Below are 23947 nucleotides of genomic sequence, written 5' to 3' on the forward strand. Positions count from 1 at the left end.
TGATTTTTATTCTGCTGCAAAGTGCGTCTGAAATTGCACATTAAATCACTGGTCTTTATCCGTGTCTGACATCAAGAAATGGGACAGATTGTTACAGCTGCTAAAACTTGATATTTCTTGAGCTTAGAACTTGATGTATAATAAGAACAAAAGACTTTTATAAAGTAATAAAAAAAACCCCATCCCCACACACATCAAAATTCATTTATTTATACCTTGACATCTAGTGCTCTGGCTATGCTCGGATTGTTTGGGTCAGCTGGACACAAAAATCGCCCTCGGCAAGCACTAGCAACGCCGGTGGCTCGCTGATTCAGGACATCAGGATCTCCGTCGCCGCGCCATCGCTGAGGACCTCTCGAAGTGGGATCGCTGGTGCGGGCCGTACGGAGTATACAGGACTGATTCGGAAAGAAGCGTCTACGCTGTTCCAGATAGGGACCGGGAAGGTGGGACTGGCAACTTTTTCTTTCCAAGACCGGGCTTCAGGGGTATACTCGCCAATATGCCGCTGCGGGTTTCCCCCCGAAACGGCAGACCACGGTCGGAACTGTGTGTATCAGTGTCAAGCAAGTGATCCCAGGAGTATCAGGGAGGGGATGAATGTACATGTTCTGGGAAGGACTTCCACCTCTGGGTAGATAGTCATTACCTCCATGATCAATCTAAGCATGCATCCTACCCATAAGTGAAGCATTCAATACACTTGAACGTGGACGCTTGTAAACTCAGATACCTTGCACTCCTACCTTGCTCAGTTAGAATATCGTTGTAATCGACATCTTTCAGAAGCATAACTTCCCTTGTTAGCATAAACCTCTGCACACCAGTTCCTACTTTCTACGTCCTTGTGATATAGCCAGTAGTGGCGTCGTTACGGAAGTCCACCATAACAGGAAACGTTAACGAAATGCCGGTCTACGTCTGTGCATGATTATATTATGCCACGCAGCACAAGGCAAGCTCAGCTACGCCTGAGCCAGGTTCAGGCCAGACCCACTGCCGCGCTCCGGCTGGAGCCCTGCCAGGCTCAGGCTTGGAGCAGCACAGCTTAGGTTCCAGGACGCCCGCACGGGAAATGCAACAACTCTCACGTGGAACTCAGCTTTTTACCAAGACCGCAACCTCGCCTTTGCCGATGAAATTAAAAATCCAAACATCTAAATTTATTAGCAAATGGCTAGTGAATATAATCACAACGTTCAACACGATTATTCTACCGAATTGGCGTCTTAACATATAAGTAAAGTGCTATGTTTTAGTTATACGGGGCGGGGACTGGCTATATTTCGCATGGGGGCAGTCCTGGCAGTTGATGCAACTGGGATACATACCCGGAACTCCAGGCATACTTTTAGTGCCCTTAAACTCGGACCTGGACCGAGTTGACCGAGGCCGCCTCAATGGCAGCAACGTTGACCTTGACGCGCCTAACCATTCAACTGACAAGCATAATTCAGTCTTGCCTGCCCTGACTCGAGCATCAAAGCCGGGGTCTCTTGTGGTGATACATCCTCAGCTGTGATCGTATGCCATAGCCATACATATGTCAAGCCGGATTTGCTACATCGAATCAGTCTTCCTCGCCACAGCCCTATCGCGCTCTTTGAGACGCAGCAGCAGCACGACACGCCACCCGACCTAGACCCCGTCGTGCTACCTGACCTCGTGTGTAGAATCAATCTGATATGCGCGGCATGTCCCAAGAAGCAGTTACGCCGGTGGACTGAACTATGGCCTTTGGTTCAAGAAGGCCGCCTCCCTTCCACGAGCGTAACGGATCCAGCGTACCTGCCCCTGCCAGGGCACAAAGATGGAACCCACAGCTCCAAGGCCCTGACGTCTTCATAACTTCCCCAAACCAGCAGGTCCAGACCGAGTCGAGCTCTGATGACGATGTTCAGCTTCCCAAACCCACGAGATCTTCAGATCGTCCGGCTCATGCACGCTCAATGAGCCATCCATTTCCGTCCTTGTTCGGCTCCAAGAAGTCAAAGAAACTGCCTAGCCCGGACGAGACCACCGATGACGATTTTTCCAAAGCGGGCCATGCGAGCTCACGGCCGGCTATGGCGTCCAAGAAGCCCCATCGTGGGCCAATCGACTTCTCAAGTGGAAACTGTATGACTTGCGGCGGCAAAGTGCGATGGCCGAAAGAGTTGAGTACGTTCAGATGTACAATCTGTGCCACAATCAACGACTTGACGCCGCATGGCCCAAGGACGGAGGAAGGGAAATCGGCGGCCACTGCTAGGCCGTTGTCTCTGGAGCACACAAGGAGATTGGTGCGACAGTGCTTGCTCCAAGCTTTGAAGTCGTTTACTGGTGCTGAGGAACAACACCTGTCACCGGGCTTGCCTACAAGACAGTCATCGCTGCGTACACCAGAGGAAGGTCTCTCAACGCCAACCACACAAAGCCAACACGGAAGATCACCATCGCTGGGCGTGACGCCTCCAGATAGAGACTACAATCCGGTATTTGATGACCACGGCGATGGCTGTCTCGATGCAAACCCTCTGCAGAGAGCCAACCCAGCCATTCGATCCTATTCGACTTCGTATCCAGATGGCCGTAGTCTGACTTTTCCACTGGATGGACATGCTGATGAGGGCAAGCCTCTGGACTCCAAAAGAATCTTCAAGCCGATCGAAGACTACCTGATACGCGCCTTTCAGTTTCATACAAATATCAATACCTCTTTCATTGCCAAGCGCCATAGCTTCAGTTCAAGGGCTCAACCGCAACCACAAATGCGCATCAAGAGAAAGCCAGTACCTTTACGACAAGAAAAACAAGCTATCTTTGATGACACAGCGCTCGTTGCAGACCTGGACCCCAAGATGCTTATGGTTGGAGACCTAGCAGAGAATGCGCAATGGTGGGCCGGTGGTCAGCAAGAGGCCGTTCCCAGATCGCGGTCTCAACGGAAAGAAGATAACCATGTGTTTGTCAGTTCTCGTTCACCTCGCATTGACTGGGGAGAAGTTTTAGAATGGTATACGGTTGTTACCGATGCAGCCAAGCCATGGACGGAACTTTACAAAGAAAGCCTCGAGACCGGCCAAGTAAAAGAGATGTCATGGCAAGAAAGACAACGTTTCGAAGCTACTTTACTCGAAGCACAGAGTTACTTGCAGCGTGTCTTGTTGAAATGTACGGAAATGCTCTTGAAGCGCCCTGGCAGATTGCTTGAAGAGCCCCAAGACGTCAGGTTCTTACTACTTCTCGTCGTGAATCCGCTGCTGGCCTCAGACCACAAGAGCTTTGCTGGCGTATACCAGGATTCTAGCAAGGGGAAACAATCGACACACATCTCCCAAATTACTAGCGAGGAACGGTCTGCGATGGGACGGCACTCGGGCATTATCAAGAGAATTCTAGGATTGATATCGAACTCCTCAGATCAATGTCATCACCAGCTCGTGGCTTGGTTCTCTAAGCTTCCTGGGCATCTCTTCCTTCAAACTAAAGACCTTATCAACACTTTTGTAAACTACCGCTTAAGGCGGTTGAGCGAAAAGAAGTTCGAAGTCGAGGTCGATCTAACTGGGGGCTTGATCCCAGATCTGTCGAATTCTCGCACAGGGGCAAGTGCAGCGTCACTCCATGCTGCGTTAGCACCACCAGCGACTTCCAGGAACAAAAAGCAGTCACCTGAAACACCAAGAATCACATATAGTGACGATTGGCAGCTCAAGGCCGGCGCCAAGGTAATGGCCTTGATATTTGCAGCCAATAACCAGACACACGTCCGGCGGAATGAAGTAAGTGTTAGGCACGCTCACGACCATCTGCTACCCACAAGCGATTTCTATAATACGATGCTCGACTGTCTAGATTTCAGGACGGACTTTGAGATGTGGGAGTCAAGAAAGGGCAAGTTTGCATTCTGCCAATACCCATTTTTTCTTAGTATCTCTGCGAAGATACAAATCCTCGAGTTTGACGCCAAACGTCAAATGCACGGAAAAGCGCGGGACGCTTTTTTCGACAGTCTTTTAACCCATAAGAACAATGTACCATATCTACTGCTCAGTGTACGGCGTGAGTGCCTTATCGAAGACAGCTTGGCAAAAGTCAGCGAGGTTGTTGGAAGCGGCAGTGAAGATATCAAAAAGGGACTAAGAGTAGAATTTCGAGGTGAGGAAGGTGTTGATGCTGGTGGTCTTCGCAAGGAATGGTTCCAACTATTGGTCAAGGAGGTCTTCAACCCTGATCATGGTAAGTCTCTCTCATCTGGGTTCACGAAAAATTTACTAACAGCGATAGGACTATTTGTTTTTGATGAGGACTCTCAGTTTTGCTATTTCAACCCACATACATTTGAGACAACAGACCAGTATTTTCTTGTCGGGGTTGTCCTAGGCTTGGCAATATACAACTCTGCCATTTTGGATGTGGCCTTCCCACCCTTCGCATTTCGAAAACTTCTCGCAGCGGCGCCTGCATCCTCAACCAGCAATTCTACTCTCCAGCGACAGATGATGACGTACACGCTAGATGACCTAGCCGAGTTTCGGCCACGGCTGGCTCACGGCCTCCGCCAACTCCTGGACTTTGAGGGCGACGTGGAAAACACCTTCTGCCTAGATTTCGTCGTTGAGATTGAGAGATATGATACAAGGTCTCGTACCCCGCTCTGCCCTGGAGGTGATACGAAGCCAGTCACGAACGCCAACCGACGAGAGTATGTCGATCTTTATGTCAAGTACCTGCTCGATGAGGCCGTGAAACGCCAATTTGAGCCATTTAAGCGCGGTTTCTTCACTGTCTGCGCCGGTAATGCCTTGTCGCTCTTCCGGCCTGAGGAAATCGAACTGCTGGTTCGAGGATCCGACGAGCCACTCGACATAACATCTTTACGAGCAGTGGCCAAGTATGCGGATTGGAATACCGACAAACTCGATAGGGAGCCTGCCAATGAACCCACAATTGATTGGTTTTGGGAGTCATTTGCCGCTGCGCCCCCGAAGGACCAGCGGCGGCTTTTGTCCTTCATCACTGGCAGCGACCGCATTCCCGCCATGGGAGCGACGTCACTTGTCATTAAAATAAGCTGTCTTGGTGCAGATACTGGGCGATACCCAACAGCGCGTACGTGTTTCAACGTTATTAACCTTTTTCGCTATAGATCACGGGAAAGACTCGAAACATTGCTATGGCGCGCCGTCAACGAAAGTGAAGGATTTGGACTGCGATAGAAACGGCTGAGCAGAGCCTTGGATGATCAAAAGCATTGCGTGCATAATATTGGCGTTCAAGACCTTGCGTATGATTAGGATACCATGGAGTACTGGTTAATGTAAACGTGTAGTCGTGCTTATGTAACTCTTACCGGCGCTCAATCACATCCATTTGCTTTGTCTCTGACCCATCAAATGCCTGCCGGAGAGTCAGGCCAGTGAACCGACAATCTTGTTGACATACGGATATTAGAGTTCAGTTGCGGAGTGACTTGTTTCGAAGCTGTCTTATTAAGTTATAGCGTCGTGAGCTTTTGTTAACTGACTCGTGTTATAGCAAAAGGCGTGGATTATGTTGTGGAATTAACAGATCGAGCCAGACTCAACACGAGTGCGCCTCGTAAAAGGGCGTCGAAGGAGTTCATCTCCGACATGAGGATTTCCGTGATTCTCCGTTGCACTGTTTGTCTAGAAGCTATCACGCAGAGAAACATTTTCCGTGTCGAAGTCATGCGAATTCAGCCCTATGAAGGACGTGGTATTGTAGGTTCCAGTTTATTTTCGTCTCTAAGTGGGTTCGGAAGTGACCGCGGCTACAAATCAGACCATTCGGACCCCCGCATCATGCCATTATCACTTGATTTCTATAATGAGGCGTCGCCAATTGCACGAGACGGATTTGGCAGCAGTTGAAGATGAAACTTTTAAAATAATAAAAAGCGTTATATGTCTTAAGGAACTAATTTTGTAGACTCGCAATTACTCAGTTAATTCGTCAAGCAACTTAACTATTCAGAGGAGTCTTCCGTTGCGGAACGTGACCCTGCTTTCAAATCCAAGCCAGTAACTTGTTGCTTAGCCTGAAGATTAACTCGCACGCCCTAAAGTCGCCTTCCTGCAAGTAGCCAATCGTTGCCGAAGATGTTACCAGGAGTAGCTCCCATGAAGCATATAGATCGTAAGGATCTATATACGAATCTGGAAGCCCGCATTCAGTACCTCCACACATTCTTAGACTTCAGCTCGAGTATAGCGCCTATCACCCACGTCTCTCTCCCACGGGCAGACTAACGAAACCGCAGATGACATCGAAGCATTAATATGGGGTGCCAAGTACATCAAGCAGCTGATCCCCGCCATCGTCAACATCGTCTACCACAAACTTCTGCAGTACGACATTACAGCAAGAGCTTTTGAGACGCGGAGTACAAGTTATGAGGGTCCAGTGGACCCAACCCTCCACGACAACAGCCCGCAGATCCTCCATCGCAAGATGTTCCTGCGGGCCTACTTGGCGAAGTTGTGCTCAGACCCCTCGACGATGGAGTTCTGGGAATATCTCGATAAGGTCGGGTAAGTTGCCGATTGGTTCCCGCTTACTTGCGGACCCAGCGCCGCCGTCTCCATGTACACCTGCTGACGCCAATGTTCGCTGTTGTAGCATGATGCACGTGGGCAGAGGCCGCGAGCATCCGCTTCACATAGAGTACGTCCACATAGGGGCATGTCTCGCTTTTATCCAAGATACTATCACGGAGGCACTGCTTAATCACCCGCGGCTAAGGATGGACAAGAAGATTGCCTTGGTCAAGGCCATCGGCAAGGTGATATGGGTCCAGAATGACCTGTTCGCCAAATGGTATGTCCGTGATGGGGACGAGTACAGCGAGGAGATGGAGAAGCCGGAGATCGAGCAGGAGGGCTATCTGAACGGCAAGAAGGTACTGGTCGACATCGAGGAGGCCGCGTCGCCGGCGCCGGCAGCTGGGGTTTGTCCCTTTTCAGGGAGTAGAGGGGCCGATGTCAGCGTCTGTGATGGTTGCGCAGACAAGGACGATGACTGCAAAACCATACTAGCCGGATCCGTGTCCAGCGAAAGCTGAAGGGTCAGACCTGTGTCGACATCGGGGATATGCTCGAACGGAGGTTAAGAGACCTAATCCCAATTAGATGTTCGATGTATGAGTAAGTCTCATGGGCTTAAACCCTGCATGCTTGCTTTTTTTATGGGGCCTACTTGTTGCATGCGTGTTGGATTATCTTCGACTAGGATAGGCATCCAGGCATTGTGGCAAGTACTAAGCACTACCCGGGGTATAAAGTTTTCGCTACAGACGATAAAGCCGAGCCAGCTTTCCGAAAGTACGCCGTTGGTAATTAAGTCGCACACAAATCTTATGTATGTCCATGAATGTGCAAGATCATCTTGCTAGTCCTACATTGATCGTGACTTGCCCCGCAAGCCTCTTGTCCTGGTCCCGGATAGTTGGCCGTTTATCTTTATGGGTCTGCTATGCCAAATTAACAAGTCTATGTTTTGACCGTTAAGCTAGTTCAGCCGAGTAACCAAGGGGATTAAGGGCCAGGAATGCAAGTTCGAGGCCGTAGAGTTACACTTGCAATCATGACACTGGCTAATGCAAGAGCAGGACTTGTTCGAAATGGGCTTGGGGGGGGGGGGGGGGGGGGGGGGGGGGGGTTCCTCTCTCGCTTCTTCTTTGCTTTTGAATGATTTGTACTGTCTTGACAGTCTCGGTGAATTCAACGTGCTGACCTTGTGTGGTTATCCGCGTAGACATGAGTTGGCCGACAAGTAACTCCCGTACTCTCAATATCACGCAACTAGTTGCATGTATAGTACACTCTCCCGGGTCTGTCATAAAACCGGCCGCGCATACAGCAAGTCTGCATGATAGCATGCAAGCACGGGAAATAACACGCTGTCTATGACGGAACGTGCTCCTTCAAATCTTATACTCTTGATTGGTGAGTATGAGTTTCGAACGAGCTGCAAGGTTGTGCGTGCTTGCGTAGCAGCAAAGAGCGGGTGGCCTTCAAGCCCAATCAAAAGACCAGTTGGAAATACTGGAACGACGTCCGAAGCTGAGAGCTCGCGGTGTCTCCCTCGCGCTTCAATGGTTTAATGTTTGTACATAGTCACTACTGTTGGACCCCCCTCGCCTCCAATCGAGCCCCACCTCCCACCTCCGAGGTCCTATTGGAACCCGATCTACTCCCGCCCACGTATCCGTAGCGAAGGAACTAGTTGGACCCAGACCATGGGAAGTCTCACAGTAGCAAAGTTCAATGGAAGTTTTAACTCTGGCAATTCCCAGGGTAGCACTGGCGTTCAGGTATCGGTGGCCGATTTCATTTGCCCAGTCACTTAGGGCCCATCGCCGGACGAGCAGTTCATATGCAGGTCAATCGAATCACAGCAACGCCACACCAATGTGTTTCCACATGCCCGGGCCCAAGCCTGGGACAAGCAAGTCCTCATTCTAAGTTTGGTATCTTGTAGTCAGAACATAGCAGATGCTGGAAAAGTCAAGACTTTCTTTCCGAGGCCCCGTGCCATAAAACAGAGCTTGCTGCCACCCCCTTCCTTGGAAACACGTCTCCGCTCTGTAACCATATTCATCATGGCAACTAGTGTAATCAACAACTTCCCCCCATTCAACAACAACACGCACCAGCACCTCGATAACTCTTTTTACTGGGATGACTGGTATCAGCATAACCCGAGGTCATCCATACCCTTTGCAGCACCAACACACCCCGCCCTGGAACACAAGCTATCACTAGATCCGACACTGCAATCCATGATATCCTCGGTTGGCTTTGTCAATCCAGACTGCCTACAATCCCTGTCCACAGCAAGCACAAGCCCAGTCAGCTCTCAAAGTGCGGAAGACAACAGCTTCATCCCGGCCGGCAGAACCAAGCGACGTAGGGCAAGCAAGGGCACCAACAAGCCTACCAGTCCCCAATATGTCGAGGTATAGCCACCTGCCAGACTGTCCCTGTTTGCGACGTTGACCATGAGAGTAGTATCACGACGCCCTACACGAGGAACTTCACCACAAAGGTATAGCTGAGCCTGTCAGACGAGAGCGCAATCGCACAGCCGCAGCCAAATGCCGTGCCAAAAGCAAGGCAGCAGAGGAAGTCCTGAAGGAGAAACAACAAATCGAACGCGAGAGGAATCAAGTATTGCGAAATGCTTTCGATGAGCTGAGCAACGAGGTCCTGGCACTGAAACATGAGCTACTCTGTCACTCAGCGTGCAATCACCCGGTGATTGACAATTATCTCAGGCATAGCGCGGATCAGATTAGCAGAGGGATGAGTCTCTCGTCAACTTCGACGCGAAGCAGCCCCAGGATAATCGACTGATTTCGAGAGGCAGCTGTATTTCATTCATACCAATCATGTTCAGGGAAAAGCGATGGCGTTTATATTCCACGGCCTACGGGTTTCTGATGTCGTAAGTAGCAATACGTTGGTACCACGCTATAATGTACAAGCTTTAGCTTACGAGGAAACGAATGGTGGCTTCCGTCAATTGCCTGAAATGAACTCGACAAGGTCGTTTTGCACTGGTGAGTTCGACAGCTTGTCAAGTGATGATAGCGTCCGAAAGGCGACAACTTGTCTCTGACATATTCGTCATAAGGGTTCATAAGGGCCGAGGACAACAGTTGGTATGTTGGGATGCATTATCTACGTTCGAGGCTGATACAAGAAGTTTATAGGTTAGCGGGCTACGTACTTGCCGTGCTGATGAAAACATCTAGATCAGATATTCCAGCTTTCCACCGGCTGCCACTAAACCACGGTTTTAAAGTTATGATCAGGTTGCTGAAAGTCGAATCATATACGGTCACATGTATCTTACTAGGTGTATATTTACAAATCAGTAGATAGGAGGCTTTAATCGAGGTTCGATTCTTTCCAACAGCAATGGCACGGGAGATCTCTAGGTATACAACATGGACGAAACACATTACAAATTCACCGAAATAGCCCAAGCCTCTGTGGATTCAGCTCACAAAGCCTTCGCAGGAATGTGTTCAGCTCCGCCACCCCATGATATCAGTGAAGTTTGCAACCTGTGCGAGGTGAGGAAATATAAAGCAGGCCAAATCAACAATGTGGAAGTAGTCTCCATACTCGAAAATAGCTAGTTCGCGAGAACATTCATTTATCACCTGACGAGGAGCCCTGTTGACACGCTCCCGCAGCAAATCGACACTCCTAGCTGCGCGTTGAGGCTCGAAGATTTATCCCCGCCGCCTCGAGATTGTTTATGGGCCTGAACCGTGTACTATGTACGGACCATAAAGGCACACCAAGACCATAGGCAGTTTATTTGCGCAGCCAATCATAGAGCTCGGACAAGGTCCCGAGTGAGCTTTTTGCTCTACAGCTTGAGCATTGACACGACTTGTGTGGTGCCACCATTCGGTCATTATGAATTTCCTTTTCTATTTAATTTTCGTATCTCCTCTTCTGCAGCGGTGTCTCAGCATATGCAATGAGTCGAAAAAGTGTGAGCCCAACAATTGCCGCGTAAGTCTACAAACCCCTATCGTAAGGCTGCCGAGCCCATAAAAGCAGGCAACCGTCCGGACCCAACGCCAAGACACAAGAATCTCTCAACAGACATATTCAAAGTCACAGCTTCCTTGGCGAATTTAACTGCCGATACTCTTATTAATTGCTCATAACTGTGTTGGATTTGTATTGAGCATTAGTGGGTGTTAGGATCTGGAGTTGACAGTTATTTCCTACTTGATGCGTCACTGGATGTAAACACACATCATCGCCATATGGCAATGTCCCATTGATTTGCCACTTGAGTGCTAGAACAGCTTCAATATGACGGATTAATCTCCCGGCTCTTGATGCTGTCGAATGCTTGAAAATCTCTTCATCCTGAAACCACGAAACTGTGATTATTCCAGCGGGCGTGCGGTAGGGCACTTGGAGAAGATAAAATTAGACAGGAGACTTAGTAGTCACGCTGCCTTGGACGTTATCCTCCCTGCCGTCGACTAACCAGCAGTCCTGACTTGAATACCTTGATCCATCTGAGTACGACCAGCTAGAATACGACCTGAATTAATTTACATTGTGACAAAGGGTTCGCATCACTCGGAACACACCTCCGGCTTTAATACAACATTTAGACGGAGATACTTTTGTCCTATCTACATACAGCGTACGATACCGTTCTCAACTTGTATATTGACATCGTCCTGTTCCGCAGGGTGTCACATTCATTGCACGACAGCGAATACTGTGTCGGCCCCCCTCTGATACATCTTCGAGCATAACTCTTCTCAGCAGGTAGAACCTGGTTCTAAGTTTTCCTGCAGACTCTGTGCTACCAATGACACTCTTAACCATGACGCCTTTTTATTTCTTTGCCACAGATGCCATTCCATGTCTGGGATTCAGATGATACAACTTCATAGTGATTGGCTGGTAGCACCGTCACGCAATACTCTCCATCGGCGTGCTCCATATAATTGGCCCCAAGAACCCAGGAATGGATAGAGTTGCCGCAGTGTGAGTATCCTGAGATCAAATAATATCGCACCGGATCTTCAAACTACTGGGCCCCTGGTCAGATCAAAGATTTCCTCGGGACCAGCAGCACCTTCCATTGTCTAGTATATCCACAACTACGCCGTTTATGGTTCACCATGTTCAGCTGTTGCTGTGACTTTCGGATCTTTGGCCTGGATTAGTGTACTTCACGACTTCTTGAACATTCACTCCAGAACCATGACGTCGACCTGGACGATCGTAAGATTTGCGGCGTCCAGATAGTTCCAACCCCGTAGACCAAACATGACCCTGAGTCGACACACATACTCAGCAGGGATACGCCCCTATACGTCCATTCAATGGGCTGCGAGCCGATCCCAATACCGTGGTCAACTTCCAAAGACGTAGTCTTCAGACAACAATAGCATACGCGTGGAACTTCTTTCACGTCAGACAGTAGTACTTGTATGTACAAAAGAAGCACAACATCTACGCATGATACAAACTTGAAGATGCAGCATCATATCCGCCCTATTACATAGCTTTGACTGCTGCCTTGATCGGCACTAATACTCAGCACTTCTATATACACCCAGTATAATGGTAAGAAGAATGAGAACAGGACGTTATCCAAATGAGAGTTTGATTGGTCCAATGCTTGCTCAGCAAGAGGAAAATGACAAAGACGAAGGGGGTAAGAGTTGACGTCCAAGTGGCCGATCCCGTATGAAAGTGAGAGTGAGCAACAACTGCGAATAGTGGCAAACTGTACATAACGCATCAATTGTCGTTCCTGCTACTCTATACTGCCTAATAACGTCGATAGTAGGCCCCAGCTAAGCAGTCAGCTCGAAACACTCCGATCGAATAAGTACTGAAACAAACAGTACAAGTAATGTAACAAAATCAGCCCCTAGCGCGTGGAGGCCATGGTATCTGTCGGAGCTCCATGCGTTGATTGTTCCTTTCATGCCACACTCGTTTGTCCTCTGTTCTTGCATATCCTGCCCGAAGCCGTCCGACTCGGGTCAATTCTACACGACGATTGATTCCGTCTGACTCGCAGACAGCACCAAGCGTCTCCAAACCAGTGTCACCAAGGCGTACATATGAATCAATCCAGTGGTGTCAGAGAACCCATGCACAACCACATTATCAAGGCCGAAAATCGCAGGCTAGAAAAGCCTAGCAATCCGGTTTGAGAAGCATGATCCAGAAGACTTCTCAATCGCATTTTAATTTTATGGCCCCTAAAGGGCGGCAATTCGAATGCGACTCACTGCAGCTGAACCTCGTACATGGACACTATCCACCTACATCAGAACGAAGACCTTGCTCTATGCTAACAGCAAGAACTATTTAAAAGGAAAAGGAGAGAGAGAAAAATAAGGAAAAAAAAAAACCGAAGAAGGGGAAGAAAGGGAAGAGGCAGGCGGTCAACGGGTATTGATAAACATTCTTTTTTTTTTTTCCAATTCCTCAAAAGGCATGTTCTTGACATTACTGGAAAATGTACTTCAAACGCCCCAGTTTCAGAGACATATCACATTGATCTGCAGGCGGAGAACAACCCCAAGTCCGCGGCGGGACAAAAGAAGTTTTCTTCCTCCAGATCTCGCTTCGCGGGAATGAGAGCAGGCAGGACAAGGACGTGAGGTCATATCTTGAGTGTCTTGATGGCGTATCAAGGCCTTCACTTGGGCCGAACTGCACCAAACCTCGGCTCGTGGCCGGGGCCAGTATACCATCTTTCTATTTGTTTATAACACTGATGGGAACGTTCTTCCCAGATACCCATTCCGCTCCGCTGATCCCCCAGACATTTTCCATCTCCGAGTCAAGCAGACAAGGGGCCACCACCACCCCCAGGCCCCCCCAGATACAAGCGGGCAGTTGCTCAGTAATGACGAGCAATGCCAGCAGAGACCAACAGTATTGACGTTACGATAAAATAACAAAGTTAAGATTCAAGTTTGCAGTACATTATCATTGCTCGGCCTAGCCGTGGGGATATCACTAAAGCAATAATTATCACAGCCCGCATACGCATTTCTGCCCTTCCATTCGCTGGTTGTCCATTTTTTACACTCAGTCCCATGGTCTGGATCGTACCGAACTTCTTTGTCTCCTTTCCCTATTCTTCAGATAGCATCATCGAATCCGGAAACATTTTTCGCATCCACACCTCTTTCCGAAAACGCCATTATGCTCACTTCTTGATACTGTACACCGAATAGTTCATTAGAGTACGCCGTTTGGTTACCCTTCGAAATACTCGATGTGCGCGCTGTTGTGTCCCCGCTTCTGCAAGTCCTCACTTCCCCGGATTGCTGCTACCCAGTTTGTCTCAAAATCTCTGCCTCGTCCCAGATATGAACCGGCGATATTGCAAAGGCTACAAAAAGGAAACTAGTGGTATCATGTCGTTACAGTCGTCGTTTATAATATACATATACGAAAGAGGAAAGTGTGCAGTCGGCACGTAGTGATGACGGTATGTTAGCGCCACAGGTATGTTCGATGCAAGCCGCGATTGAGGATGATAGCCATCATAAACCGTTAGTCGTTGGCTCGCAAGCTTGAACGAGCTCAGGTTCAGGCGTAAATTTCTCATCATCGAGACGCATAACCTTACGCAAGATCTTAAGCGTGATGCTGACCACGTCCTCGACACTTGACCATGGACCCAGCCGGTCGATGAGCCTTGCCACTGGGCCACCGTCGTCTCCGCTCTGGTTGTCTTCAAGACGTTTCCTAGCATCGCCTGCAATCTTCCACATCTGTTCTTGATCTCGCGTGGCTTGAAAGAGCTCACGTGCATTCATGGCGTTGTCCGGACCCATGGACAGCAGACTTCGGCAATAACACAACAGAGTGATGCAATGCAAGCGTAAGAAAAGGGCCATGAGCTGATTGGAGTTGCTACAATCGGTCCTGTATGCTCTCAACAAGGGCATCATGCTCTTCCAGATATTGGGATCTCGCACCTTACGCTCAGCATCCCGCATATCGTCCATCGCCTTGAAGCCTGCCAGATATGCCACAAGAGATTGCAAGGCAGTAGCCATGACAGCGTTGCGCTCACGCGCCGTAGAATTGAGCGGACCGCCACCATCCCTTGGCTTGATGATACGATCTCTTTGATGCTTCAGCTTTGTTCCGAGCGCTGTCAAAGTACTATGCTGTTGCCTCAGGCGGTTGGCTCTCTCTGGATCCACCGAAGCTGATCGACGGTCCGGGACGGGAGCCGCTGGTGTGAGATTATTAGCGGCACCGGGTGTCCCAGCTTGAGAGCTACTGGAGGCGACACGCTGCATGGTCGTGGGATGCCTAGCCGGGGTAGATGGCTGAGCAATGTCAGAAGTCCTGGGGCGCTTGATTGCAGATGGCTGTTCGCTTGCGTCGGTAGCCGTGCGGGGACGCTTTCGGGCAGTCGCCGTCGACGGCGGCTCCAAGCTATCGGATCGCTCTCGGCCTGTGCGATCATCTCTCCTTGGGGGTTCGAGATGATCCCTTCTCGAGGTTTCGGTCTTTTTCTTGGGGGCCAGAGCCAGTAGCCGAGAAACGGTCTTAGCAATCCTTTTCGGGTATTTCAGCTTTACAATCTTGGTAGCTTGCTCCTCCTTCCTTTCTTTCTTGGTTTCAACGTGGATGCTTTCCTCCCTGATCGACTTCATAGGCGCCTTCTTGGCGGTGCCCGAAGCATTAGATAATAGAGTGGTCCTTTGGGTCGAATCCTTGGGGGGGTTCAATTTCCTTTCCGCCATTGCTTGAGCCTCTCTCACTACCGGGGGAAGTGTAGGAGATAACAGCGGCGGTAGATCGCTCCTTCTTTTTGGTGTTGGTGCCTCAAGCTCTTCCTGTTGCCTCTTGGACTGCGGTTTCACATCTTTGTCTGCTGCTCTAATCTGGGGACTCTGCTCGTATCCTGGGATTCTCGAACCAAGCTCCGGACCTAGGGGGGACAGCATAGGTATGGACTTGAGCTCTTTTGGGCCGGAATTCGTCTTTTCCTTCTTCGTAGTGTTGTCTTTACTGGCGACAGACTTCTGAGAAGAGCCGTTGACTTGACTACTCCTCGCATTGGCGGGGGGCATAGGGGATGGCTTGAGCTCTCTAGACAGCTTCTTATCAAGGTTAGCACCTGACCTATCGCTAGACCGGCTTGGAGTATCCGACTTTGAGCCTCCGCGGGAGAGGTTGTGGGTTGGTGTGCTCTCAAGCTTGGTGCGCTTGACTGCTCGATCATCGCTCATATCCGAAGGGCGCTTCTTCCTCTCAGGAGACGGCTCCGCGCCCGGGCGGCGCACATCAGGCTTCGGAGGTAAGCTGGGATGCGCTCTCTTCAGAGTAGCTTGTTTAAGCATGTTGTCCACCGAGGGCGACCGTTCCTTCTTAATGGACGGTATTCGTTCCTTTTCGATGGGCCTGGTTGTGGGGGCGGGGGCGGGTTTCGAGGACGGCGTCGATGCGTTGCTGTCGATATCCTGCTTCTTCTTCTTATAATCGGATAGAGATACCTTTGTTCTGGGCTTGTTTGGGTCTGGAGGTGGTTTTGCGGGTTTGGGCGCATGGCTTTCTTCGGCGCGGATATCGGAGTAGGCTCTTGTAAGCAGAAGGCCTCTGTCGACGTCGAAGAGATAAGTCATGTACTGCAGGGGCCGGATGACATCCTCCTCGAGGCGCGTGTCGTTGGGCTGCAGGTGGTATCGCGTATCGGGGGAGATGGAGAGCTGATGGGGGCGGTCGGGCAAGACGCTGACTAGACTCTTGATAGACTTGGCGGCCGCCTCCATGGTCGTCTCTTTGTCCTCATGCAACCTCGGCCAGTTGCGCACAGTGAGGGACTGGTCTCATGAAAGAAGAACGCGGTGGAGGTGCGTTCTTTGTGTTGTGTGGATACGGACGGTAGCGGCAAGGGTATTGGTATTGGTGTTCCGTGATAGTAGGTCGGACAAAGAGTGGCTAGGCCGTGCGGTGATACAATCAATATGAGGAGCCTCCGCGAGAGAGTGAGAGAGGTAAGGTGCGAATTGTCTGACTTTAAGGTTTAGCGGTTCTTGTTCTCCCAAAGATCAAGAGAGATATGGAGAAGTAGGGTGTTGTTGATATGCTCTGCCCGGTAACAAGTATATTTTTGGACAGGGGAGGTAGAAACTGCGAGATAGACTGACCTCAAGTCTTGAGATGAACTGAAAGGGAACGAGCGACAGTTGCCAATGACGGGAAGATGCACCGAGCCAAGATGATACAGCGCGATGATTCCCAGAGATGGCTGCTGTGTTGTATCAAATTGAGAATTCACCGTGATAACTGTGCATGTGTTTGTGTGTGTGTGCGTCTCTCTCTCTCTCTCTCTCTCTCTCTCTCTCTCACACACTTCTCTTGTCCAGCGACGTAAACGCGATCGACCGGGTAATTGACTGAATGAATGAATGAATGATTGATTGACTGGTTGGTTGGTTGACTGATGGATGGATGATTGTCGCTGCTTTTGCTTGCCGGATTACCTAACCTCCGACGTTGAGTCCTCTGCTTTGCGACAAGGCGTGGTGTCGTGCGCGACAACCCATGTGAGATTGGGAACGGGGTCGCGTCCCAAGTGTGCTCTGGTTCGTGATAGTGGGTAACCAAGTACCTACCGTACGGCAAAGTAATTGTTTGATTTGGTAAATGGAGAAATTGATGTGTCGGAGAATGTGATTTGATTGTGCTGCGCTTGTCTCAAGCGACGGGGAGTGTCGATTCGATGATACGATAGGCGAATCCAATCCGACTCGATCCAGTTCTGCCCAATACAATCCAATTCAATTCAATACAGTTCAGGAAGACGCCAGTAAGGTGAGGTGAAGATGAAAAAGGCGGGTTGGCCGATCCCACTTGGTTTGGGTGATCCCGATCCGCGACGGGGGTCTTTTGAGGGTCTGCTGGTCTTGGGCTTGGACTTGGGGGGAAGGCTTTGGGGCTTGCATCCGGTAAGTAGCCAGCAACAGAAATTGCCTATGGAAGGTACTTGATGTAGACTACAACCATATATGGAGTCTATGTAATAGTACTGTAGGTTAGATAGGGAGGGAAAAAAAAAAAGGCAATCGAGGTCAACTGCAAGGATGCTCGCTACCAGGCATGGGAAAAGAGAGGGGGACAAGAGGGGAGCTATCCGGCAGGCTCAGGCTCAAGCTCAGGCTTCACAAGCTTGAACGCTTTCTCTGAGTTACATACTACATATCCCTATGATACTCCCTCCGTGCAGACCTAGAAAAGAGGCGTGTGTACCCCCAACCCAATTTGGGTTTGGTGCAGGACATTGCCGATTCTGCGACAAATGCCCATTTTGGCGTCTGCCTGCGTTGGTTACAATATGTGCATATATCAACGGCATGTTTGCAGGTTGAAAGGTCTCAAACAAAGCATTACTCACACGAGCTTAATCTAGCCAGATGATGGCGAGTTATCTAGGTGAAAACATCAAAATTTAACCCGTCAACGTAGCGGGACCCAGCAAAGGGGTACACTAACTGGAGCTCTGTGTGCATGCACTCGATTTTGTTTACGCTGGGCGTGTTACGGAGTAGTCTATCTACATATGCAAGCTGAAAGACGTCTAACCTAGACTGGTCCTTATCATATATCTTCAGCTCTGACACTTGCCAATAGATGTCTACAGTTCAGCTTGAGATAAGGCGAGCAAGCATGTTGGGGAACGTCGAGCCGGTCCCAGGTGCGGTGTGAATAAGAATTGAAGTGTATTGTCAATTGATGACGATTACCTGGGATCCCACCTTGGCCGGCATCTTCAACGACCTGCCAGGAAGGTGGATATGGGTATAGAGATGGATATCAATATGGATGTGGAAACAGCCGGCGCAGGATTACATAAGAGGCTCGGTTCATCCCTTGTCCATTTAGTTCAGTTGGGCCAAAAATAATTTAATTCTGAGCCTCCCTCCCGGCACCAAGTCAAGTATGGGATAGCTTGAGGTCAGTCACAACACAATATCTGATCATCTGGATATACACAGTAGCTTGCATCCAGCTACTAACCTTACTGAGCCGCATTTCGACACACGACGTTCGGCCACTATCCAATTCGGTTCGATTCGATTCAATCAATCTTTTCAGTTCAGTTTACCCTTTACCAATCAAAGTCTCTGACACCAATTCTATCTGCCGCAAGAGCCCGCTGAAGCTCTAGCATTACACTTTTAGTCAATCCCATCCGGATCCGGATACTCGCCAGGCATCGCCGTCACAATGTCAGGAGAACTACCCAACAGCTGGACCACGACGGGTATGCTGCTGCCCACCAGCATCGTCGCCCTGCTCACGGGCTACCTGCTCGGCATGTACACCGTCCAGGGCTACCTGATCCCTCCCTCCCTGTCCGAGGAGCGGAGGCGCAACCTGTCCGACCCCGTCGAGAGCGACGAGTCCGACGTCGACGTCGACGACACCATACTAGACCACGCCCCCAACTGGGTCAATTCCACCGAGGCCGACAGCCGGGACGGGCTGAAGCAGAGAAAGCCCAACAAGGCGACAGCCCGGAGCGAGGGCAAGCTGGTGGACGTCGACAGCAGCAGCACACCGCCGGCGAACTTGGGCAGCCCGAACGAGGAGTGCAAGCTGGTGCTGGTTGTGAGAACGGATTTGGGCATGACAAAAGGTAACCATCATCCCCGGCTGCCCCTTCACAATAAGAACAAGGAGAAGAAGAAATCGCTTGTCTGTAAACAATATACTGACGTGCATTGGTTTCAAACAGGCAAGATCGCAGCTCAAGCTTCCCACGCCACCCTCGCATGCTACAAGACCTTGTCGCGCAAGTCGCCTACGTCGCCCGAAGGCCAGCTACTGAAGCGCTGGGAGCGCAACGGCCAGGCCAAGATCGCCGTCCAGGTCAAGTCGCAACAGGAGCTTCTGGATCTCATGGGCAAGGCCCGAAGTCTGGGGTTGACCGCCGAGGTGATACAGGACGCTGGACGCACACAGATCGAGGCTGGCAGCATGACCGTCCTCGGTGTTGGCCCTGCACCTAAGAGCTTGATCGACCAGGTCACAGGAGGCTTGAAGCTGTTGTAGGTGAAATTGCTCGTTTCGCGCCAGAGTGGTCCGAGTTTGCGTCCTCAACCTTGTAGGAGGGGAAACGGAGAAGGCGATCAACGCCGTTGAAACAGAATGACCTGATGATATATCATATATGGAACAAGCGGTCGACACAAAAAGGCTTCCGGAGACATAGACATAGATGGCAAAGGCGTTGAACTGGTGGCTATCTTGCAAGACAATGCAAATACGAATGACAGTTTTGACATGAGCCTTATCTGTCCAAGTAAAATGAATATTTGACTATGATTTGCACACAAGGCATAGAGCAACAGGCTCGCTCGTCATCTGCATGGGTCCCAGTAAGGCGGGTCTTTATTGCCAATCATGCGGGTATATCATTGTCAACGTGGGGGGATGAAAGACAAAAACCTAGGACCATCAATTCCCCTCTCGCCGTGCTACACTTGTCCTTTCGTGACAAGAAAGTACATGCTCTTTTTGGCCCCGAAACCAAGCCAAACAAGCACATGCTGGGTATCCGTGCTGATGCATACAATGTAAATAATAATACCGGCACAACACTGAACAGACATCGCCATTCCGTTCCCTCCCAGACCGATGCCTCACTAGGGTGGGCGTCAGCTGCAACATGCTACCACCTTGGCATTATGGCGAAAAGCTGGTAAACACGAACTTCAGCATTTCCTGGATGTGCATCGAATCGAAGCGTGAAGAGTTTGTGCACCCAAATGTTACCGGTAGGCTCCAGAACCACTGCGTGCCGACGCTGTCCTTGATGTATCCCCGGTAGTAGGCTCAAGTCTTCTCTTCTTGCTCATGTCGTTGAAATAAGTTTGGGGCGACGCGGGCCGTTTGCCAGCCTGTTGTTGTTGTTGTTGTTGTTGTTGTTGTTGTTGTTGTTGTTGAGGTGCCCATGCTTCCATCTCTGCCCGCAGCACTTTGAACTGCCGATCGGCGGCATCTAATCTGGTTGTCGCTACATCCATCCTGGGACCAAGCTTTTGCGCATATGCGTCCAGTTGTCGAACCATGTCCTGTGCGATTGATCCAGTATTAATGTTGCTGATATAACCATTAAGGGCCTGCATTTGCATCTCCTGTTGTTCGAGTTGACCTTCAACTTTCTTCTGCAGGTCGTTGCGCGCAGCCGCTTCCTCTTGTAGTTTGGTCTCAACTTTTCCTAGATCTTCGCTGATGTTTTTCTCATTACGACGAACCATTTCGACATGGTGAGAGATTTTCTGTGACAGCTGGAGTATACTTGGCCCGTATTTCTCGTCCTCAATGGCCTTGACTCTGTCCGCGAGTTGCGAATCGACAGTCGAGGGACTAACACGAGAGTCAAGTTGTGGCGTGAGCGCCGGGGTCCTAGCTTGCACGCCCCTTGATTCAAGCGTGTCAACACGCGTACTGAGCCCCTCGAAACGTGTAATCGAGTCATCGACCATATCAACCATTGCTTCACAGCCTTCCGCTATAGTCCTCTGCACCATTTCCTTCATGGAGGGCTCGATACCATCTACACGGCCCTTCAATGTCAAAAGGTCTTGACATGTCTGCTGTGTCACTGACTTCAGATATTCAGTCTCCTTCTTCGAGCTTTCATTCAAAGGGGGAGGTGAACAATGCTCTTTGCTACTGACAGCATCTTTGAGCTCTTGGAACTCCTCCGCAAGATGTTCTAACTGTTTTTTATGACCAAGAATTAGGTCACCCGCGTCAAGTGTGTTCCACCCGTCCACGACTTCTTGGATTTTCTCGAAATCATCATCATCCTTCGCAGCATTAACCTTCACTTCCACCAATTCTTTCTTGAATATTGAGATTTGGGACTCCAAGCTTTCGACCCGGTTCAAGAAGCCGGCTTGCTGGCCCAAACTATCCTGGTGTCGAGCAAGTTTGTTGTGAGACTCTTGTAAACTCTGTTTGTTCTGTTGTATCTCCGTGGAGAGGCGATCAACCTTTTGATTAACCTTTGCGAAGTCAACCGACATAGCTGTGCGACCTTCTAGCTCTTGTAAGCCCGATCGGATGGAACTCATATCTCTTTGCAACTTCGTTTTGTGCTCCATGGAGGCTTTCGAACTCTCTTGAAGCTTGAGAATATCCTTGTGGAGTGCCGTCGCCGTCATTTTAGAATCTGAATTCATGTCCTCTATACGGCTTTTGAGATTTTGGATGTCTCCCTTATTATTCATACTCTCGGCAGCGAAGTTTTCCAGTTTCGTCTTGAGATCAACGAAATCAGCTTTGAGTGTTTTCGTCTCAGCAGGTTTCGGTAGCCTTTCAAGAATTGATTCGAGTGACTCAATCTTTTCACTGGATTTCTTGCCTTCAAGTTCCAACGATTTCACCTGCTCATCTAGTGAATTCAACTTATGATTGGATTCCTCGATCTCCGTCTTGAGCTGTGTGCACTCTGTTTTGAATTGCTCGTTCTCCTCTTGCAACGTCTTGCCGTCTACCTTCAGCTTTTGGATCTCACTACGTGCCTCTGTCAGTTCTTTTTGCCAAGCAGAGAATTTGGTCTCTAGAGCTGCAATCGAGGGCATCGGATCTGGGAATGCGAGTGTTTCTTGACGAGCTTTGGTAACGTGCAAAATAGACGCAGCCAAAGTCTCCAGGCTGTCTCTATATTTTCCGTCCTGTATCTTGTAGTTTGCATCGATCTTTTTGTACTCAGCATTATCGCGTTCTTTGGCTGTTTGGATGAGATTCAACTGCTGTGGAAAGTCACTGGCCTTCGCCTGCCATTTCTTGGCTTCGTGATGTCTCTGCTCCATTTCTGTTCTCTTCTTGTTTCGTTCTGGTGCCAATATCGATCTGCAAAGCACGTGTTCACCATGCTTGTAAAGCGCGTCAACCATTAGCTGCAGGGTGGGATCGCTGGCCTTCGGGGGCGCCATGTTTGCGGTACTCGGAGCAGGGTCAGTCGAGATACCGGGCAGGTTGGCTTCTGAAGCTGTTGTCCGTGTTAGTATCCGGCTTAGGTTGCAACATGGGGGGTTCCAAGGAGACCATGAACCACTAACCGACAAATCGCATCTGGGTGTTTGTGCTTGGGTCTGTTGCAGATGCAGGAGTTGGCGAAACGAGGTTGCGTGGAGTTATCGGTGAATTCTTGATGCTGGGATTCCTAGGCCCAGTCGGTACGCTGAATGTTGAGGCTTCTGTATTAAGTGCAGGCAGCCTTCTGGGCCTGGTTTCGTGCTCACTAGCCTTTTCAGAAGAACGACTGTCGCGGCGCTCTGGGGAACCACGGCTACCTCGACGATCATCCCACCGGTCGCCATCTCTATCTCGTCCGCGATCTCTATCTCGTCCGCGATCTTTAATCTCGGCCGGCCGATACGATTCATAAGAAACGCGACGCCGTTCGTCGTCGAAACCGACTTGTCGATATGCCATTGTGTGAATAGGTCATGCTTCGCCAACAATTTAGTTCGAGACTCGGGGCAGAAGGGAAGCGAGCCTGCAAATCAGCCTTGTGGGTTGTCTGGATATCTCAAGGAACAACACCAGGACCAGGCCCAGGACCGGCAAACGGGCGCAAAGGTCCAATGTACCCAAGATCTACCGACGCCACCACTGATCGTATGCAGTAGCTGTTACGCAAAGCCTATGTTGGTCTCGGCATGTATGCGACATGCATCAGCGAGTCCAGTGGTTATTTGGGGGATCCGAGCTCGTCGTTTTCAGGATTTGTGTGTAGTGACTGGCGAGTGTACGCGAATAGTCTCACACTGTCCCGACTCGGGGGGGACGCGTTCGATTGCTCGAGCGCTGGGTGTTTTCCTAGTTCGGCCTCGAGGCGCGCAAACGGGACGAATAGAAGGGATCTGTATAGATGGGTGAAAGGCTAGGAACTTTCAACCGTTTGGTTTGCAGGTCTTGTGTGCGGCGAAAGAGGGCAGGTTGCAAATGCAAGTAGAAATTGAAGCACGACAAGACGAGACAGGCAGAAAGTGGTAGTCAATGGGAAGTATCATGCACGTTGTTAGTGCGTAGTCGTACTGTAGTTCAAAGGCATTCACTCACGACCCCCACGAGCTGGGAAGTCAAAACCTGGAGCGGGAGTTCAGGAATAGAACTGCTGGACCCGGGAGACGTTGAAACGCATCCGGGTTCAGGGCTCGCGTCAACTGTGCAATGAGTATGAGTGTGGACAGAAGAAGGAAAAACTTTGGTGAAGCGTGAAGACACAAAACAAAACAAAACAAAACAAAACCCCACCCCCCGGAAAGCTTTGGAGGTGTAGGCGTAGGTGTAGGCGAAGGTGTAGTTGCAGGTGCCGGTGTGGTGGACGGCTTTGGTTGGGTGACTCGAGGGTAGGAAGCAAAGGTAGGAAGAAAACA

General features: G+C 50.0%; 6 protein-coding genes across 6 annotated transcripts; 4 read left to right on the forward strand and 2 right to left on the reverse strand.

The window, feature by feature from the left end:
- The first annotated feature begins 1629 nt into the window (after positions 1–1629).
- On the forward strand, positions 1630–5411 carry BKA67DRAFT_174401 (uncharacterized protein). The gene is made up of 2 exons (XM_046095243.1): positions 1630–4224; positions 4273–5411. Exons 1-2 carry the CDS (start codon positions 1734–1736, stop codon positions 5202–5204), a joined length of 3423 nt encoding a protein of 1140 aa, XP_045961145.1. The 5' UTR covers positions 1630–1733; the 3' UTR covers positions 5205–5411.
- A 717-nt stretch (positions 5412–6128) lies between these two features.
- Positions 6129–7069, forward strand: BKA67DRAFT_512599 (Protoglobin-domain-containing protein; the record flags this gene model as incomplete). The annotated part of the gene is made up of 3 exons (XM_046097489.1): positions 6129–6213; positions 6269–6539; positions 6628–7069. The coding sequence occupies 3 exons, from the start codon at positions 6129–6131 to the stop codon at positions 7067–7069; spliced, it is 798 nt and encodes a 265-aa protein (XP_045961146.1).
- A 1179-nt stretch (positions 7070–8248) lies between these two features.
- Positions 8249–9736, forward strand: BKA67DRAFT_553613 (uncharacterized protein). The gene is made up of 5 exons (XM_046101919.1): positions 8249–8965; positions 9018–9453; positions 9514–9568; positions 9643–9670; positions 9715–9736. Exons 1-2 carry the CDS (start codon positions 8609–8611, stop codon positions 9360–9362), a joined length of 702 nt encoding a protein of 233 aa, XP_045961147.1. The 5' UTR covers positions 8249–8608; the 3' UTR covers positions 9363–9453; positions 9514–9568; positions 9643–9670; positions 9715–9736.
- A 4335-nt stretch (positions 9737–14071) lies between these two features.
- On the reverse strand, positions 14072–16318 carry BKA67DRAFT_655216 (uncharacterized protein; the record flags this gene model as incomplete). The annotated part of the gene is made up of 1 exon (XM_046106718.1): positions 14072–16318. The coding sequence occupies one exon, from the start codon at positions 16316–16318 to the stop codon at positions 14072–14074; it is 2247 nt and encodes a 748-aa protein (XP_045961148.1).
- Positions 16319–18866: 2548 nt separating this feature from the next.
- Positions 18867–19604, forward strand: BKA67DRAFT_513509 (peptidyl-tRNA hydrolase PTH2-domain-containing protein; the record flags this gene model as incomplete). Its single annotated transcript, XM_046097573.1, has 2 exons — positions 18867–19188; positions 19288–19604. The coding sequence occupies 2 exons, from the start codon at positions 18867–18869 to the stop codon at positions 19602–19604; spliced, it is 639 nt and encodes a 212-aa protein (XP_045961149.1).
- Positions 19605–20323: 719 nt separating this feature from the next.
- BKA67DRAFT_532158 (uncharacterized protein) lies at positions 20324–23000 on the reverse strand (the record flags this gene model as incomplete). Its single annotated transcript, XM_046099490.1, has 2 exons — positions 20324–22554; positions 22625–23000. The coding sequence occupies 2 exons, from the start codon at positions 22998–23000 to the stop codon at positions 20324–20326; spliced, it is 2607 nt and encodes an 868-aa protein (XP_045961150.1).
- Positions 23001–23947: the final 947 nt, after the last annotated feature.

The sequence above is a fragment of the Truncatella angustata genome, assembly GCF_020726525.1.
Source record: "Truncatella angustata strain MPI-SDFR-AT-0073 chromosome Unknown BKA67scaffold_2, whole genome shotgun sequence".
NCBI lineage: Eukaryota > Fungi > Ascomycota > Sordariomycetes > Amphisphaeriales > Sporocadaceae > Truncatella > Truncatella angustata.